At 34.2% G+C, this 19,642-nt stretch overlaps 4 protein-coding genes across 4 annotated transcripts; 3 read left to right on the top strand and 1 right to left on the bottom strand.

Annotated features, from left to right (window-relative positions):
* Positions 1 to 10: 10 nt before the first annotated feature.
* LOC655069 (retinol dehydrogenase 12) lies at positions 11 to 1,504 on the top strand. Its single transcript, XM_961562.4, has 6 exons — positions 11 to 217; positions 262 to 380; positions 476 to 736; positions 784 to 993; positions 1,044 to 1,254; positions 1,333 to 1,504. Exons 1-6 carry the CDS (start codon positions 126 to 128, stop codon positions 1,475 to 1,477), a joined length of 1,038 nt encoding a protein of 345 aa, XP_966655.1. The 5' UTR covers positions 11 to 125; the 3' UTR covers positions 1,478 to 1,504.
* LOC655140 (retinol dehydrogenase 12) lies at positions 1,488 to 2,935 on the bottom strand. The gene is made up of 6 exons (XM_015981486.2): positions 2,738 to 2,935; positions 2,522 to 2,687; positions 2,219 to 2,473; positions 2,002 to 2,170; positions 1,665 to 1,872; positions 1,488 to 1,617 (listed from the first exon to the last, which is right to left on the bottom strand). Exons 1-6 carry the CDS (start codon positions 2,848 to 2,850, stop codon positions 1,515 to 1,517), a joined length of 1,014 nt encoding a protein of 337 aa, XP_015836972.1. The 5' UTR covers positions 2,851 to 2,935; the 3' UTR covers positions 1,488 to 1,514.
* Positions 2,936 to 12,769: 9,834 nt separating this feature from the next.
* Positions 12,770 to 14,763, top strand: LOC655214 (facilitated trehalose transporter Tret1). Its single transcript, XM_961730.4, has 2 exons — positions 12,770 to 12,929; positions 12,974 to 14,763. Exons 1-2 carry the CDS (start codon positions 12,863 to 12,865, stop codon positions 14,308 to 14,310), a joined length of 1,404 nt encoding a protein of 467 aa, XP_966823.2. The 5' UTR covers positions 12,770 to 12,862; the 3' UTR covers positions 14,311 to 14,763.
* Positions 14,764 to 16,121: 1,358 nt separating this feature from the next.
* Positions 16,122 to 18,153, top strand: LOC655291 (facilitated trehalose transporter Tret1-2 homolog). Its single transcript, XM_961820.4, has 2 exons — positions 16,122 to 16,740; positions 16,786 to 18,153. The coding sequence occupies exons 1-2, from the start codon at positions 16,647 to 16,649 to the stop codon at positions 18,123 to 18,125; spliced, it is 1,434 nt and encodes a 477-aa protein (XP_966913.1). The 5' UTR covers positions 16,122 to 16,646; the 3' UTR covers positions 18,126 to 18,153.
* Positions 18,154 to 19,642: the final 1,489 nt, after the last annotated feature.

Genomic DNA, 19,642 nt, shown 5'->3' with positions numbered 1-19,642 from the left:
AGTCGCCAAAGTCACTAAATTCAATTTCCGCCGCCCAATTTAAAACAATCAAATTGTGTTGAAACAAAACAACAATTTCCGTTTGTTATGTTTACTGTTTGTCAGATGAAGTGTTTTCGAGGAGAATGGACCAGTTTTTCGAGCATTTGGAAGGGGCCAAGGCGTGTTGGTGGCCCTACATTGCCACGTTCTTCATTTTTGTAATAGGGGCTATTAGGTATTGATTGCTTTTTTTGGATTTTTGCGGAGTCTTGATTGCAGGGCGTACATTGGAGGGGCTCATTGTCCGAGTAGGAGTAGGATAGATGGGAAAATTGTCATTATTACGGGAGGGTCCAGCGGAATTGGGCTGACCACAGCCAAAGAACTCGCCAAAAAAGGTACTTTAATAATTTTTGGAATGGGCATTAGTTGTACAGTTTTTTTTTTCGCATAAAAATTAACGCGACTAATCACAATGTAATATTTTTTTCAGGGGCTAGAATAATTTTAGCTGTCCGCAACGCAGAACGGGGCAAAAGGGCCCTGGAATACCTCCTTCGGGAGTGCCCCGAAGCGGAGGCCATCATAAAGCTGGTAGACTTGAACGACTTTGTCAGCATTCGAGAATTTGCGAATCAAATTAATCTTGAGTACGAACGAGTAGATATTTTGATAAACAATGCCGGGATCATTTTCCACCCATTTCGAAAAACAGTGGACGGCAACGAAATGACAATTAGCACAAATTATTTCGGTAACAGACAATTTTTAGCAACGATAAGCAACTGGAAAAAATTTCAGGTCCATTTCTTCTAACACATCTCCTTCTGAATTTATTGAGCAAATCGGACAACGGCCGCGTCATCAATCTTTCAGCGGTGGCACATTTGAGAGGAAAAATTGATTTGGATGATTTAAATTCTGAGAAGAGTTTTGTCGAGATTGAGGCTTTTAGCCAGAGCAAACTCGCTTTGACTATGTTTACCAAGCATATGGCTTCGTTATTGAAGCGTAAAAAATACGTGTTTTTGTAAATTTTTATTTGATAGAGGGAATTGTAGACACGAATATAACTTTCAATGCTGTTAATCCGGGACTTGTGAGGGGAACGCGACACTTGCGTAACTCACGAGTCACAACTTCCTTTGTTACCAAATTTTCGGTGTGGCCGTGGATGTGGCTCTTTATGAAAACGCCGAAACAAGGCTCTCAAACTGTTATTTATGTTGCGATAGATCCCTTCCTTAAGAACGTGTCAGGGTGTTACTTCAGGTACGTAGTTACAATTGAATTTTTCATGTCGTAAAAATCAACATAAAAACGTGGTCAAATTCACGTTATTTTTTTTAGCAACTGTGAGATACAGAAACCCTCAGACCTTGTAAACGACGTCGAATTGTCGGAAAAATTATACAAGAAAACTTGCGAAATTGTTAAAATCGATGGCGAAACAATTGTGAAAAGTATTACGGGAGAAGGGGAAAAAACTGAATAAAAATGCACAATAAAAATATGAAATTTATTTATTGTTTCTAAGCCATATTAAGTCTGGTCCACTTTTCACTCACAGCCCACAACCATGAAGCGGTCGCTTCGTCCTTGGCACCTTCACTAACTTCAGCTTCTTCACAATTACTAAAACAATTTTTTTATTTATTTTCCCTGATGATTTTTTTATTCACCTAAAATATTTTCCTGTTACTTTATTTAATTTTGAACTTAATGCAACATAGACGATAGTGTAAGCCCCTTGATCGGGACTTTTAATAAACGGCCAAACTATTGGCTTAATTAAAATAGCAGCCAACCAGCTGTTGAAAAAACTCATGTGTCTGATAATCTCCGTGTTGACTATTCCAGGATGGACTGCATTCACCGTAACGCCAGTGCCTAAAAAATTAGAATTTCAAATAAATCTCTGGTCAGAGTGATCTAAGACTTTGAGATTATGTTGGAAACACTGATTCGATAATGAGGGAATGTTGCCAACATAAATTTCATAGCCAATTCCGTTGTTACCCTCCAATTTTTTCGCTAATTCTTTAGTGAATAAAATGTTGGCTAATTTGCTTTGAGCGTAAGCATCTGCAGGATCATAGTTTTTATCGCTATTCAAGTCGTCTTTATTTATTTTGCCTCTTTTGTGCGCAACACTTGAGACATTAACAATTCTACTGGGAGCTGATTCCTTGAACAAAAGTGTCAAATTACGTAGTTTTTATTACAAAAAAAATACCTTCAACCTGTCCAATAATAAATTAGTTAACAAAAAATGCCCCAAATGATTCACACCCAACTGCATCTCAAACCCATCTTTAGTTTTGGACTTCGGCGTCCGCATAACGCCCCCATTGTTAATCAAGATATCCAGACGTGGCTGTTCATGTTTAAACTGTTTCACAAACTCTCTAACTGACTGCAAAGATGCCAAATCACATTTTCTACAATAAACATATTTATTTTTAGTTTGTAAAACTATCTCAGTCCTAGCCTAAAATAATCAAATAAAACCACACCAAATTTAGCAAATTTAAATTACTTCTTCACAGCGTTTCAAATCTCGACAAGCCATGTACACTTTAGCCTTGCGTCTTGCGAGATCCCTCACTGTTTCTTTGCCAATGCCAGTGTTAGCCCCTGTGACAATCACGACTTTACCCTCTGCCGAAACGGAGGGTTGTAATTTGGGGCCCCCGGTCCATTCTCTGCAATTTTCTATGTTTCAAAGGGAAGGCAACCGGTGTGTCTGACTTACTTAATGAGACAAGCTAGGCCCAGAGCGGCCGCCGCGGTGCTCGCGTAAAAAAGGGGTTTCGGGATTTTAAAATTTAGCACTTTAATTGGCTGCGCAATGCCTTTTTTGAACATTTTTTAAGACGGTTTTTTGGAGGTTAAGTCGAGTAATTGTCACTTCTAGGGAATGTTGCGACGCTAGTCAAACTGCCAAGTGCCAACCCTGTTACGAGCGCTTTTTTCAAATTGAAAAATAAAATAACTGTTAACTCCAAATAATTACTAACTCTAATTACTTTCGGCACATTGAAAGTACCCTCTTAAATGTATGCTTCTTCCTAATCACCACTTTCTTGGTCAATACGTTTAAATAAGTATAATAAAAAAATTAAACGTATTATTATTATTATTATTATTATTATTATTATTATTATTATTATACAGAATGGTCCACGAGTAATAATGAGCCTGAAAAACTTTTTGAAGCAACCAACATTACATTTCATAGATTACGTGAATAGTAAAAGATTTGGTTTCAATTAATTAAATATTGTATAGTTTGTAATGTTGATTTATTTAAAATGTTTGGGTTAAAATATCTGCAAAACACGGCCAGTACCTGGGGCCTGGTGGCACAGTGGTATAAGCGCCACTTACGACGGGGGAGGTCGGGTGTTCGAACCCGGATCAGGGTAACAATTTTTCTATGAAAAAAAGTGTAGAAAAGGTAAGTGAAACAACACGTAAGCAAATATAAGATATTGAGAGAACACATAGACGTATAAACGTAAAGCGGAGCAAAAAAATGACAGAAATAAGCAAATAATGCGGCAAAAGGTGAAAGTACGTAAAGGCCCACAATTGTAAACGTAAGAGCACATTATAATAAAAAGAAAATACCTTTTGTTTTGAGAGAAAAAGAAATGAACGTAAAGGTAAAACATAATTTCAAACTGTAGGTTTGACTTTTAATGTTAAACTGCTGTGTGGTCACAATGTTTAATGTAATAAACCAAGTATCTTACTATCCACGTTATCTATGAAATGTAATGTTCGTTGCTTGAAAATTGATCAGCCTGTATTATAAAACGATCATTATTCACTTAAAACTCTCTATCGAAATATCGATATATTACGTACGAGTAAAATTACGATCAATTGATTTCACTTATTCAGTTTACAAAACTCCGTATAATTAAAGCTTGTGTTTTTTAGAAAGTGGGCATGAAAGGCGTAAAAACACTACGCCGCTTGCTTCTAAACTTGGCCTAATGCCATGAAGCCGCCCTTATAAAACTTGTCTATTGATTTATTTAATTAATTTTCTGGTACGATTTAGAAATCAATTTACATGATTTCAATAGCCGGACGTGACAAAATTTTAAATATATTTTCTTAATTTATAATCCTTAATTACATTTAGAAACGATTAATGACCCTACAATCCACCATAACGTAACACTTCCGTCCCCTTTATCCTCCACACCATCAAACCCTATTGAAACCCTTTACGCTACGAGAGCGTAATATCCTCCTCGTTCATAAAAACTTTAGCACATTGTATCCGCCCATCGGTGATAAATGCAGCAATTTTCGTCAATTTTGTCCAAATAACGTGGCTTTTATGTGCACGTAGTTGCTTTAATAAAGCCATTTCCGGCACTAGATAAGCAGTTGATAAGCAAGATGTATCAACGATAATAAACGTTATGAGTAAATTGAATAACGCAAGGATACAGTTAACGGCATATCCGCGCTGGGGGCAACACGGATCCGCACTTAATGCGAAACACGCCTCGCGAGAACGGACGACATCAAAGCAACCCTTGCCTCATCAAAGGCCCTCTTCGGGGCCGGGACAACCGTCTGCTTAATGTTTACACATGGATCTACATATTATTCTGTCTTTCAAGTCCTCTTCAAACTGCATTACTCCGTCCTTACACCGCCACCGACTTACCTCCACAGCAGTCAAAAATTTTAATCAAAATTATCTGCACACAAATACGTTTTTTTTGCGAAGTTAGCAGTTATTTAATAATAATCCAATTTGTTAATGAAGACGATTAATAATCGAGTTTATTACAAGAATTTTAAACCAAAACCAATTTCATCTTTTTCAACTTAAGATTTCAAATCTGTCGTTAAAATTTCCTGAAATTAAATGCAAGAATTGCAGAGTTAATTTGGTAATAATTGGTATAATGTGCGAGACGTAATTTTTTACGTTCTTAAGTAGCATTTTTTTCTGTAAATTATGTCCAAGAAAAAAAGCAAAAGCAAAAAAAAATCTAAAATAAGCTGTTTTCAGCTAATTCTCAAAAAAATCTAGTTTTAAAGCAAGAAATGGTCCAAAATGAGCCATTTTTGTCCGAACTGGTGTATAAAACGTTCTTTTAAGCTGAAATTAAGACGTTTTCAGTTTGTTTTATAAAAGTTTTCTTGTTTTTCAGCAAAAAAACGTCCGAAAAAAGCTGTTTTTATCCAAACTACGGAATCATAAATCGTTGTTTCCGGTTAGAATACGTCGTTTTCAAGCACTTTTAACATTATTTTCTTGTTTTCTAAGCAAGATATTGCCCAAAATAAGTCGTTTTCTTCCAAACTTATGCATAAACCATACCGTTGAGCCAGAATAAAGCGTTTTCAGTTTATTTTATGAAAGTTTTCTCATTTACAAGCAAGAAATTGTTAAAAATAAGCCGTTTTCTGCCAATTCTCAAAGATTTTTTTCATTTTTAAGCAAGAAATTGCCCAAAATGTTTTTTTTTTGTCTAAACTGGTGCATAAATCGTTCATTTGAGCTAGAATATGGTGTTTTTACTCTTATGAAAGTTATCTCGAAAAGCAAAGGATCAAATGGAAAAACCGTTTTTATCCAAACTATATAACATAAATCGTTGTTTCCGGTTAGAATAAGCCGGAAATTCAAAACTATTTAATCTGAAAATTGGATTAAATGCTTGCTAGAGGGTTTTTCCTATTGTAATAAGCCTTTTTAGCACAAAGCTAAAACTATTAATTGTTACTGTATTTAAGAAGGTATCAGAAATACACGACAATAACTGACCCACCCTGTGAAATTGTGAGGTATGGTAGGCAAAAAATTAATAATTGACAAAGCCACAATATTTTTAAAAAATTATTACGTGTATATTATTTTGTCTCATACCTGTTACTTTTCTTTTACTATTTTTTTTCTTTTAAAAGATGCATTTTTTTGGCACTTTCGGTATTAAGATCTAGTATAACACGGAATTTTATTTTTACACCTAAAGTATTGAAACATTTTAATATTTATAGCAGTTTTTACAAATTGTGAATAAACTTCACATTAGTTATTTGTAATGTAATATAAATTAGTGTGTAGCAACACTAGTATTTTTTATATAATGCAAATAATTTTTTTATTGCTAGAAATACCATTAGGTATTCACTAATTTAATACATTAATTGTTTATAAAAAATAGAGACTCATTTTTGTAAAAACTATTAAAAAGTTTTCCGAAATTAATGTGAATTATTCTCCATACTTTTTCAATCCTAACTCAGGCCTTTTATTCTTCTTTTTCATCCAGTACCTATTTATTCAAATTTTTTTTCTCTTTCATTAGGTTTTTAAGATTCTCTACCTTTTTTTTTAGATACGTACACATTTTTTCCTAATAGTGTGTTTTATTTTTTCTTGTAAATAACCTTCTTTCGCACTTAATTTTATTTCAATATACTGGTATCTTGCAATGTAGTTTTACACTTACGTTATTTTCCTAATTATTTTTTGTTAAACTTTATTGTTCTTTCCCTATTTCTACTCTTATTTTATTTTCTACTCCTTTCGACTTTACTTCAATTTACTATTTTTACATCTTTCACTTTTTTCTCTTAATTTTGTTTGGTGGGCTCTCAATTATGTTGTTTTATTCTTCGACACTGTCAAAATTTACGGTTTTTCTCCTGTGTAAGGAAGTTTTGACAACTGTTTGGCATTTCTCAGTACGAAACGTCAGATTATTTTTAAAAAATTTAAAGCAATTTTAAGCCTTGCTGAGTCTATTTCGAAGAATAAAATGTTGTATTCAACTCGTTTTTGTGTAAATCGGTTCATTTATTTCGCCTCGTGGATGATAAACCTCTCGTTTTCACTCGTGGTTTAAAAATCCACTCGTGAAATAAAGCGTCCGATTTACACTCAAACTCATTAAATAAATAACTATTAGTCAAAAAAAAAACTATAAAAACACAAACGACATATCTATTAATATTTTTATTTAAATAAACACATCTTTCTGTTGTAGAGGTTCTTATTAAACTATGAATTTTGTTAACAAATGTTTAACAGCTTCTTTGGTTCTAACGAATGTAATATTAGCACACATCAGACAATTTTAAAATCATGTATCATCTATAATTTTTCAGTTTTACCGACATTTTAAAGTCAAATTTAGTTTTTTTGTCTAAATTCAACACTACAGCGCTAAAGAAGAAATTTCGCATATTTCCCGCTTGGGCAAATTGTTTCAATGGAATTAAGTCGGATTAGTCGGTACAACATAATTTCATTAATTAATTATGATTAGAGACGTTTCCGAATGGTAGTTTAAGCTTCGCCTTTACCCTAACCAATTGTCAATTAGGCAAGTTTGTGATAGGAAATAAACAGGGCGGGTGAAACTTGTGCTTAATTAAAGTGCAGAAATTTAAAGATGAACAGGTCCTGTTTTGCAATAGGCCCTTAAGTTAGTAGTTGGAGCGGCTATCCGTAACATCTTAGGTCGACGCCTCCCATTTCATTAAAATCGACGACGGTCAAGATAATGCCACTATGGTAGCTTGGTTCTACCAACTAATTAAAGCAGTGGCTGCACAGTGTCATTAACAAGTTTCAGAAGGGTTATGTATGTTTAACAGAGTTCTCATATCTGCAGTATATGTCATAGGAACTTTGGCAACAGTAAATTATACGGTTATCCACGAGCTACATTATAGCCGATTTAATAATTACCGGGCTTATCAAGTGCTAGAAAGGCAAAGAAAGCCCTGAGCCAACTGGCAACACTATTAAAATTCCTCGCCAACTCGCAAAATAATCAATATATTCAGACCCTTCAAACACAGGACTTTGTTCCCATTCCGTTGGCCCCAAATCTTCTGTTCGCCACAACGTCCGGTTCCTTGAAACAATTCCTCTGTAATTTACGATCGCTTTGTTATTATTTTAGTGGAGTTTAATGGAAAGGAAAACAGATCCGTTTGGGAGCCGACGCAAATTTACATTTCAACACTTTGAAACTAGGAGACAAATTTTAAAGCTCCAGATTCACCTCCACCACTGACAAAAGTGCCTAATTAAATTTGCATAGAAACGACTCTGCCACGGCATGGTCTTGTACTAATTGAGAGACACATCTGATCGATTCGTGCAAAAAATCAAATCATTATCTCCATCAGTTGAGATGAAATAATTTACACTTGGACGGGTCCTGCGAGAAACTCTTTGAATTTAATTGTACCTACTCAAATTAAATTAAAAAATAACGATCAAGTCCTTTGATGCCATCAAAGAGTTTTACAATAGAATTAGTGTTGCAAAATTTTCTTTTGAACTAAAATCGATTACATAAATTCTTTGATATTGTAAACCTTCAAACAGGTATTTACAATCTGATTAGTGCAAACTTTCCTACCGCTGTTGCTATGTTCAGAATTTAACTTTGGGGGAAGGCTGATAACAACTGTCCACAATCAAGATTGTTTACACAATCAAAATAGGATAACAATTCCAGGTTTTTTTTGAGTACAATTGTTTCAATATTTAATTCTTCATTAAAAAAAATCCTAACTTGAAAACTAAAGACCGCTTTAAAGAAGCGTCATTGATTTAATTCGCAATTAAATGCGTGATTAACAGATCACGTGACAAAATTGAACCCATTTGATTCGCGTTGTTAACTTTTAACAACGAATTAAAATTTGATGAAGCTTTCTATAAACCGGACTTAAAAGTCGTAGAGCAATGCAGTTTGTTCCATTAAATTCAACGGCTCATTTTCTATATTGAAACAACTATTAACGAGATCTAAACTTTTATTAAAGTTTTTTGCTAAAAATTAAGATAGGCAATATCTATAATGAAAAATTTTATTTACCAAAAAAAAATTCATAACTCGAAAACTAAAAGTCGTAGAGCAAAGCGGTTTGTTCCATTGAATTCAGCGGCTCATTTTCCGTATTATACGAACTTTTCATGAGATATAAAAAATTTGATTTTTTTTGCTAAAATTCCCTGAGTAATAACACTTACCTTCAAGAAAGTAAAAAAATTATTTTTTTTTTAAATTCGTTCTATCAATGGTGGAAAAGTCGTAGAGCAATGCGGTTTGTTCCATCGAATTGAGCGGCTCATTTTCTGTCTTATACAAACTTTTCACGAGATTTCAAAATTTGATTTTTTTTGCTAAAATTACCTTTCAAGAAAGTGAAAAAATTATTTTTTTTTAAATTCGTTCTATCATACTTTTTCGTATTTATATATGCCATTACAACTTTCTAGAGTTGTTAAAAGTCCAAAAAAAGTCCAAATGTTCGATGTTTTGATGTTTGATTTTTTCAATTTTCGTCGCAATTTTTGTCGATTTTGGGTACCCGAAACATTTGTTGAGCAATAGCTCCGGAACTATCAGAGATAACCCCATGAAGTGTACTATCGTTGGAAAGCTCTTTGAATTATCTATTTTTTTCAAAAAAAATTATTGTTCTCCGACTAATAGTTTTTGAGCAAATTGCAGATAAATGCAAAAATTGGTAAAATTTTAAAAAATTCATAACTAAAAAACTATTGGGAATTTAGCAATTTTTTCGATGCCAATCGATTCCCCGGATCATTTTGCATAGGTGAGGATTAAAACAGTAGCACCTTTTCAAATAGTTTACTCGTAATTGAAAAAATAAAAAAAATTAAAAAAAAGTTAACACCCCCCCCTACAAAATGGTCAATTTTTAAAGTGTTTCAGAATCAAATAAAACCTATCCTACCTTATAGATTTTGATGTGCTCTTTACGATGGAAAAAAGAGTTTTCTCCTAGCTCTTTTAGTTTGGCCGTGATCGGCGATTGAAAATTGAAAAATTTTTTGCAAGATATCGCCTTGAGTCCTATGCCATTTTGTAGAGTTTTTTATTCCGGTTGTCTTCGATTTTTCCGTTTCTCGATAACTCTAATAGTTTCGCCATAATTGGCGGTTGAAAATTGAAAAAAAGTGAAAATGGAAACTTTTTTGCGTTTTTCTCGGAAACTGTAAGACTTAGAGCAACGAGCAGCAAACCATCTGATAGCGCTTAATTTTTTCTATTTTTTCGATTAAACCCGGAGCCGCTCCGGGCAACGGTTCCGGCTACAGAGGCGATAAAAGTTTTTCACTAAAAAAATTCATAAAAAAAAAAACTAAAAGTCGTAGAGCATTGCGGTTTTTTCGATTGAATTCTACGGCTCATTTTACATATTATATCAAATTTTTACAAGAATTAAAAATTTAAAATTTTTTGCCTAAATTTAGGGTAGCCATTTGTCATAGTGAAAAAATTTTATCCAACAAAAAAATTCATAACTCAAAAACTAAAAGTCGTAGAGCAATGCGGTTTGATCCATTGAATTCAGCGGCTCATTTTCTGTTTACACCGACCTTTTTGCAATACTTCCTTACTCGAGGACTTAGTTAAAAATTTATTTATTAACTTGAAAAATGGTGGATGCGCCGAATTATTAATTAAGAAATTCATAACTCAAAAACTAAAAGTCGTGGAGCAATACGGTTTGTTCCATTGAATTCAGCGGCTCATTTTCTGTATTATACGAACTTTTCATGAGATTTAAAAATTTGATTTTTTTTGTTAAAATTCCCTGAGTAATAATAAACTTACCTTCAAGAAAGTGAAAAAATTATTTTTTTTAAATTCGTTCTATCATACTTTTTCGTATTTATATATGCCTTTACAACTTTCTAGAGTTGTTAAAAGTCCAAAAAAAGTCCATATGTTCGATTTTTTGATGTTTGATTTTTTAAATTTTCGTCGCAATTTTTGTCGATTTTGGGTACCCGGAACATTTGTTGAGCAATAGCTCCGGAACTATCAGAGATAACCCCATGAAGTTTATTATCGTTGGAAAGCTCTTTGAGTTATCTATTTTTTTCAAAAAAAATCATTGTTCTCCCACTAATAGTTTTTGAGCAAATTGCAGATAAATGCAAAAATTGGTAAAATTTTAAAAAATTCATAACCAAAAAACTATTGGGAATTTGGCAATTTTTTTGATGCCAATCGATTCCCCGGATCATTTTGCATAGGTGAGGATCAAAACAGTTGCACTTTTTCAAATAGTTTAGTCGTAATTGGAAAAATAAAAAAAATTAAAAAAAAGTTAACACCCCCCCCTACAAAATGGTCAATTTTAAAAGTGTCTCAGAATCAAATAAAACTTATCCCATCTTATAGATTTTGATGTGCTCTTTACGATGGAAAAAAGAGTTTTCTCCTAGCTCTTTTAGTTTAGCCGTAATCGGCGATTGAAAATTGAAAAATTTTTTGCAAGATATCGCCTTGAGCCCTATGCCATTTTGTAGAGTTTTTTATTCCGGTTGTCTTCGATTTTTCCGTTTCTCGATAACTCTAATAGTTTCGTCATAATTGGCGGATGAAAATTGAAAAAAAGTGAAAATGGAAACATTTTTTTGCGTTTTTCTCGGAAACTGTAAGACTTAGAGTAGCGAGCAAAAGACCATCTGATAGCGCTTAATTTTCTCTATTTTTTCGATTAAACCCAGAGCCGCTCCGGGCAACGGTTCCGGCTACACAAGCGATCAAACTTTTTCACTAAAAAAATTCATAAAAAAAAAACTAAAAGTCGTAGAGCATTGCGGTTTGTTCGATTGAATTCTACGGCTCATTTTACATATTATATCAATTTTTCACAAGAATTAAAAATTTAAAATTTTTTGCCTAAATTTAGGGTAGCCATTTGTCATAGTGGAAAAATTTTATCCAACAAAAAAATTCATAACTCAAAAACTAAAAGTCGTAGAGCAATGCGGTTTGTTCCATTGAATTCAGCGGCTCATTTTCTGTTTACACCGACCTTTTTGCAATACTTCCTTACTCGAGGACTTAGTTAAAAATTTATTTATTAACTTGAAAAATGGTGGATGCGCCGAATTATTAATTAAGAAATTCATAACTCAAAAACTAAAAGTCGTGGAGCAATGCGGTTTGTTCCATTGAATTTAGCGGCTCATTTTCTGTATTATACGAACTTTTCATGAGATTTAAAAATTTGATTTTTTTTGCTAAAATTCCCTGAGTAATAAACTTACCTTCAAGAAAGTGAAAAAAATATTTTTTTTTAAATTCGTTCTATCATACTTTTTCGTATTTATATATGCCTTTACAACTTTCTAGAGTTGTTAAAAGTCCAAAAAATGTCCATATGTTCGATGTTTTGATGTTTGATTTTTTCAATTTTCGTCGCAATTTTTGTCGATTTTGGGTACCCGGAACATTTGTTGAGCAATAGCTCCGGAACTATCAGAGATAACCCCATGAGGTGTACTATCGTTGGAAAGCTCTTTGAATTATCTATTTTTTTCAAAAAAAATTATTGTTCTCCGACTAATAGTTTTTGAGCAAATTGCAGATAAATGCAAAAATTGGTAAAATTTTAAAAAATTCATAACTAAAAAACTTTTTGGCAATTTTTTCGATGCCAATCGATTCCTCGGATCATTTTGCATGGGTGAGGATGAAAACAGTTCCACTTTCGCGAGTAGTTTTTCCATAATGTAAATAATAAAAAAAAATAAAAAAATTGTGAACAATATGAATTTTTAAAACAATATTTTTTGTATAATTTTTAAAACAGCTCTTTAATGCCAAACTGGATTGGTACAACTTAACCAGAAATTGCTGGGATCTCCCCACCCGGTATAAATTTTGTAAACAATAGAAACTGTACTTAAGTCAAAATTAAACAACTAACCCTCAGCAACAACGATAATCGCCAAAACAATCCCATTGTTATTTTACGTTATTTAACAATGTTTGAAGCCCCACCAAATCCAGTCTGAGTCCAAGACCGACTTAAAAAACTACTCCCAAAAATGAAAATGTCCAGAGGCACAAAACAGCAAGAAAAGGACTGGTTCCAAATCCTTGCTATTTTCCTGGGTAAGTCCCCTGAAAAAACGACATGTTTTAATCGCCGATTTTAGCTTGCATTTCCTCCTTCACTGACGGCATGATTTTCTCCTGGCCTTCACCCGCCATCCCGAAAATCGTAGCCGACAAAACCAACTACGACATATCCCTAGACGAAGCTTCATTTTTCACAGTTTTGCCCCCCATGGGGGCTATACTGTCCTCGTTTCTGTTCGCAAAATTGAATGACACTATCGGGCGCAAATTCACGCTACTTTTAATCACAATTCCCCAAATTGTGGCCTTGAGTTTGATCGCCTCAGCTAAATCTGTCTATGTGTTTTACTTGGCTCGGTTCATTGGAGGCTTGGGGGACGCTTGTCTTTTCGGCTGTTTGCCCGTCTACGTGGGCGAGATTTCCACCCCTCGGGTGCGCGGCTCGTGGGGAAATTTCATGACATTCCTCATGTATGTGGGACAAGTGTCGATTAATATAATAGGGAGCTACAGTTCCATTGCCATGACGGCCTACATTTGCCTGATTTTTCCCATTTTTTTCTTTTGCACTTTTATTTTCATGCCGGAAACTCCCTATTTCTACTTGATGAAAGGTCGAGTTGAGGACGCCAGAGTGTCTTTACAGCGTCTTCGGCGAGTCGAAAACGTCGAAGACGAGTTGACTAAACTAAAGATTGACATAGACCGCCAAATGTCCGAATCTGGGACCTGGAGGGACGTTTTTGCCATTAGAAGCAACCGGAGGGCTTTGTTCGCTGGAATATTCCTCCGAGCGTCGCAACAACTCGGCGGCATTTCCTCCTTTACGGTCTACACGCAGTACATTTTCCTGAAATCGGGCGGCGACGTTTCGGCCAGCACCTCGGCGATCATCTTCATGGGCCTGTGCGCGGTTTTGAACATGTTTGCGGCTTTCACTCTCGATAGAATCGGCCGCCGAAGATCTTACTTCTTATCGCTGTTATTGTGCGGTTCGGTGCTGTTGTGCGAGGCTGTTTACTTTTTGCTCGAGCAGTTTTACAGTGATTTGGTGGATGTTAGAGCCGTGAACTGGATCCCGCTAGTCGGGATGATTCTCTATGTCGTATTTTATTCATTTGGGCTCGGGATTGTGCCTACGCTAATGTTGGGAGAGCTTTTCTCGGCGAGTATTAAGGGGAAAGGTCTGTTCTTAATGAATATCGTGTTGGGGCTTTTTGTAAGTGTGGCCACCAAGTTGTTTCATTTGCTTGATACATCGTTTGGGTTGTTTTCGCCGTTTTTATTTTTTGCGGTGAGTTGCTTCGTTTCCACCGTGCTGTCGGTGAGGTTCGTGCCGGAAACCAAGGGGAAAACGCTGGAGGAGATCCAGCAGTTGTTGAAAGGGACGAAAGAAGAGGAACAACAGTGTTAATGCTAATATTTTTCTACTTTATTAAAAAAAAAATTATGATTCAAGTTTTGGACTATAAACTCAATGTTATCATTTAATAAATGATAACTAAATTAAATTAGTTTTTTATTTAACTTGTCAAATAAAAAGAACAATGCTTTAATTAATTAACACAACAGACAAATACTAAAATAACTTTATTCTTCCAAAGATAAAAAAATAAATGCACGAGACTCGATTTTTAAATGAATTTGTATAAGAGCACAGCGTAGAAATCACGAGGAAGGATGATTATATCAGCTATTACAAAATTCACTCTGCGTAAATTTTATCTATATTTTTATTAAGTGTTAGGGTAAACAATTAATTTTCCACGATGTGTCAAAGTTTTCCAGTTTCTATGGACTACGGAGGACTATAACTTAGGAGACGAAACAAGAATTTTCTGAACCCATAAAAATAGTACAGCAGCATGCCGTCTCGACGGTAACTCGTTTTAAATTAATTTAAATCCAACCAATTCACCAATTACTTGGAAAAAAATGCGGAAATGTTGAGCTTTGCACTCTTAACAGAGTGGGAAAAACTGACAAATGAAATTTTCATATAAAACATGAGAAAAAAATTATTAAAAATTTAAAATTTGTGCTTCGTACTGTATTTTTCAAGACGCTGCGAATACGGTTAAAGATACAAGAAAAATGTTAGGAAAAAAGTTGTAGAGAATTAAATTTCCTATAAAAAAGTCCGCGAGACCATATCTCTATTGTCAACGGTTTAGGCCCTAAAGACGTTCAAAGACGCTGAAGCGACGGATTGGTTTAATTTTACCGGTGGTCATCTAAGTTAATTTATAACTAAACTGTAGAAAATATAAATATGGTGTCCCAGACTTTATAGAAAATTTAGTTATCTACAACTTTTTTTTAAATGTTTTTTTTGCATCTGTATTTTTTTTATGTTAATTTTTACGTTATGTACTACTGAGAGTTTAATGCTCTGTCTGTTTGGCATTTTTTTGTTTTAAGTTTTACGATATACAAATACAACCAATTTTTTTAAATTCGTTGCTTGATTTCAAGATTAGTTTTTTAATTTTAATTTTGTGATAAAAGTGAGGGATAAGTTACAACTAAAATTCTATATACCAATTTTTTAAATTCTTTTTCATGATTTTCTTAGAGTCGTTAATGATTTCTTTAAGATTTACAAATACTATTTGTATACAAGGGGAGGAAAGACATGCATTTTCTTCCAAAAATGAGGAAATCATGTTTTAAAATATTTAAAATATTTTCCTTCCTTGTAGGAAATTACACACTGTCTTGGAATAGCTGAAGGATGGAAAATTATGTTTTCTGATAAGACCGTTAAACTTCTCTTATATGTGTGTATTAGCTGTTTCAAAACTATAAAAACGAAAATGTGACGTTGGCGTTTTTATAGTTTTGAAACTGCTAATAGTAGGTGGTATTCATGAAGCTGTTGCTAAGGTATTTCACAGAAATAATACAACTTTATTCTACAAAAAATGTTAATTAATTTTGTTATTTTTTTAACTTACTCGTTATAACAATAGTCATTTGGAGATTTTTTTTATTCTGTTAGAAAAAAATTAATAAAAAAAAAGATTAATGTATCTATAACAATAAATTTGGCACTTTATGCTCGTGATTCCTTCACTCACAGATAGATAATAATGAATTAATGAACATATTTTCTCTGCTTATATAATAAAGTACAAAGGTTAAATAAACGAAAGTTTTTCTTAATATAATTTCATTCTTTAAATTATTTCTTTGTTTTACACTTGCTTACGTAAACCTTATCTCAAACTTTTATAAATCTAAAACACATAAATTGTAATTTAAACAGTGTCAGTCATTAGTCTTTATTTGTGTTAAAAATATCTCTAGTTATAAATAAGACCCAATAAATTATATAAAATATTGTATGAACACTGTCTGGCCTTGAAATAATATACGATCGTCTCCCAATTGGCAAATAATTTGATTAATTAAAGTATAATTGTGCCCCTTAGTCTTTTAATTTGCATTTTGAAAAAATTAGGACAATGAACACCGATTGTTCGTAAGAGATAAGGCACTAGAATTATTTATTTTCTTAGACAAGCATACTAAATAGGGTAAATCCTCTAAATGCCAAGATCAACCAAATTAAATTCTCGGCAATAATTTCATCATCCGTTTACTCCAACTTTTGAGCAAATTCATTGTTTATCTATTCAACATTACGCGATTAAAACATTTCGAAGATTCGCCAAGTTCACAGTGCGATAAAGAATGACGCTCGTGAACATCACTCGGTAACATTGCTTCATCCCAAAATCGATTAAAATGACTGGAAGTGTGACTGTAAAAAATTTCGAAGTTCAGGAAGATCGGGATGAAAAAGGGGGTGACTGGTACCAAATCCTTGCGATTTTTTTATGTAAGTAAAGTGCAAAAAAAGGAATGTGCTAAAGTGTGATTTTAGCATGCATATCGGCGTTCAATGCCGGGATGCTGTTCTCATGGTCGTCACCTTCTATTCCGAAGATATCTGAAGATAAAGTGAATTATGATATTTCCTTAGACGAAGCGTCGTATTTCACGGTTTTGCCTCCGATGGGTGCCATCTGTTCCTGCTTCGTTTTTTCAAAACTGACGGACATGATCGGCCGAAAACACACTTTAATCCTGATTGCAATTCCGCAAATTGTTTCTTTGGTTCTAATATCGGTCGCAAAGTCGGTGTATGTTTTCTACATCGCTCGCTTTTTAGCGGGAGTTGCGGACGCTTGTCTTTTCGCGTCTTTGCCGATCTATGTCGCCGAAATCACAACGCCCAAAGTTCGGGGCACTTGGGGCAACTTTATGACATTTCTGATTTACATCGGACAATTAACGATAAATATAGTGGGTAGTTACACTTCGGTGGTGATGACCGCGTACATTTGTCTGATTTTTCCCGTGTTTTTCCTTTGCACTTTCATTTTCATGCCGGAAACGCCCTATTACTACTTGATCAAAAACCGGACTGAGGACGCAAGGCTTTCGCTGCGAAAACTGCGAAGAAAACAGGACGTGGAAGAGGAACTGAATAAACTCAAAGCTGATGTTGCGCGACAAATGTCCGAGTCGGCCACTTGGAGGGACGTTTTCACAATTGTGAGTAACAGAAAAGCTGTCTATGCTGGGGTTTTCCTCCGGGCGTCCCAACAGCTGGGAGGCATCTCCTCGTTTGCGGTCTACACCCAGTACATTTTCCTGAAATCAGGTGGTGACGTGTCCGCCAGCACCTCTTCGATTATTTTTATGGGTTTATGTGCAGCGCTGAATATGTGTGCAGGATTTACTCTCGATAGAATCGGTCGCAGAAGATCCTATTTCTTGTCTTTGTTGCTGTGCGGTTCCGTGTTGTTATGTGAAGCTGTTTACTTTATTCTTGAACAGTTTTATGGAGATAAAGTTGATGTCCAAGTCGTGAATTGGATTCCTCTAGTTGGGATGATTTTGTATGTGATATTTTACTCGTTTGGGCTTGGGATTGTACCAACTCTCATGTTGGGCGAACTTTTCTCAGCAAGTATTAAGGGGAAAGGCTTGTTTGTGTTGAATATCGTTTTTGCGTTGTTGGTCAGTGGGGCGACTAAACTGTTTCATATTTTAGACACGTCGTTTGGTCTTTTTGCACCGTTTTTATTTTTTTCGGTTAGTTGTTTTCTATCGGCTATTTTGGCGCTGTATTTCGTACCAGAAACCAAGGGAAAAACATTAGAGGAGATTCAGCAGTCACTCAAAGGCCGCAAGCAACAAGACAAACAACCTTGTTAATTAAATAATAAAGTTATTTATATTTTTAGTTGAGTTTATCTATTATTCCGATGTACGATTCATCACTGCCAGTTTTTTAAATACCAATATGTACTTAACCGCAATAAAAATTTACAAATCTAACTTAGTTTTTTATTGGTAAACGAGGTGAACCAATACAGAGCAAAATTTTGAAAAAAAGAGTTTGTACATTAACTAACTTAACTAGATATTGACAACAAAAAATGATAATTATCTTTTGATGAAATCTGGTGAAAAATTAGAGAATTAAATTTAAAAAAAGTATAAGAAAATGTTTTCTCGAGCTAATTCGCCGACTTTTGAACTGAATGTATTTGCGTTTTAAGTAAATTATTGCAATTATATAGTTTGTAATGTTGATTTATTTAAAAAGTTTGTGTTAAAATATCTGCAAAAGACGGTCAGTACCTGGGGCCCGGTGGCCCAGTGGTATAAGCGCCACTTACGACGGGGGAGGTCGGGTGTTCGCACCCGGATCAGGGCGACAATTTTTCTATGAAAAAAAGTGTAGAAAAGGTAAGTGAAACAACACGAGAACAAAAATAAGGGATTGAAAGAACACATAGACGTATAAACGTAAAGCAGAGCATAAAACTAACAGAAATAAGAAAATAATGCGGCAAAAGGTATAAGTACGTAAAGGCCCCAAATTGTAAATGTAAGAGTACTCCTTAATAAAAGGAAAATACCTTTTGTTTTGAGAGAAAAAGAGATAAACGTAAAGGTGAAACAAACTTAAAACTTTAGCGTTGTATCCTTAGATGACTTACTTCTTAAATTATAAAAAAATTAAACGAAAATATTTAATTTATCTCTAAAAATGTTTAGTTAACTGAGTTTATTCAGTAAAGTCCTGAAAAACATTGTTAATAAAAATCATGGCCACTGCGAATCCAGTAGCATTTGCGCACTTCCACTATTTTTGACTAGAAAATACACAAATTTGGTGATTTTTGGAAAATTATGTCCATTTTCGGTCAAAAACGTGCTAAAAGTCACAAAAAAAGTAACAAACAATTTTAAAATCGTATACGCCCGTTATCTTTTGATGGAATCTGGTGAAAAATTAGAGAATTAAATTGAAAAAAAGTGTAAGAAAATGTTTTCTCGAGCTAATTCGCCGACTTTTGAACTGAAAGTATTTGGTTTTTAGGTGAATTATTGCAATTATATAGTTTGTAATGTGGATTTATTTAAAAAGTTTGTGTTAAAATATCTCCAAAAGACGGTCAGTACCTGGGGCCCGGTGGCCCAGTGGTATAAGCGCCACTTACGACGGGGGAGGTCGGGTGTTCGAACCCGGATCAGGATAACAATTTTTCTATGAAAAAAAGTGCAGAAAAGGTAAGTGAAACAACACGTAAACAAAAATAAGAGATTAAGAGAACACATAGACGTATAAACGTAAAGCGGAGCATAAAACTGACAGAAATAAGAAAATAATGCGGCAAAAATGTAAAAGTACGTAAAGACGCCAAAATGTAAACGTACTTTTT

This window comes from Tribolium castaneum, chromosome 3 (genome assembly GCF_031307605.1).
Source record: "Tribolium castaneum strain GA2 chromosome 3, icTriCast1.1, whole genome shotgun sequence".
In the NCBI taxonomy this organism is placed as follows: domain Eukaryota; kingdom Metazoa; phylum Arthropoda; class Insecta; order Coleoptera; family Tenebrionidae; genus Tribolium; species Tribolium castaneum.
The sequence above is the reverse complement of the archived record's forward strand: the minus strand, read 5'-3'. Positions and strand labels throughout refer to the sequence as shown.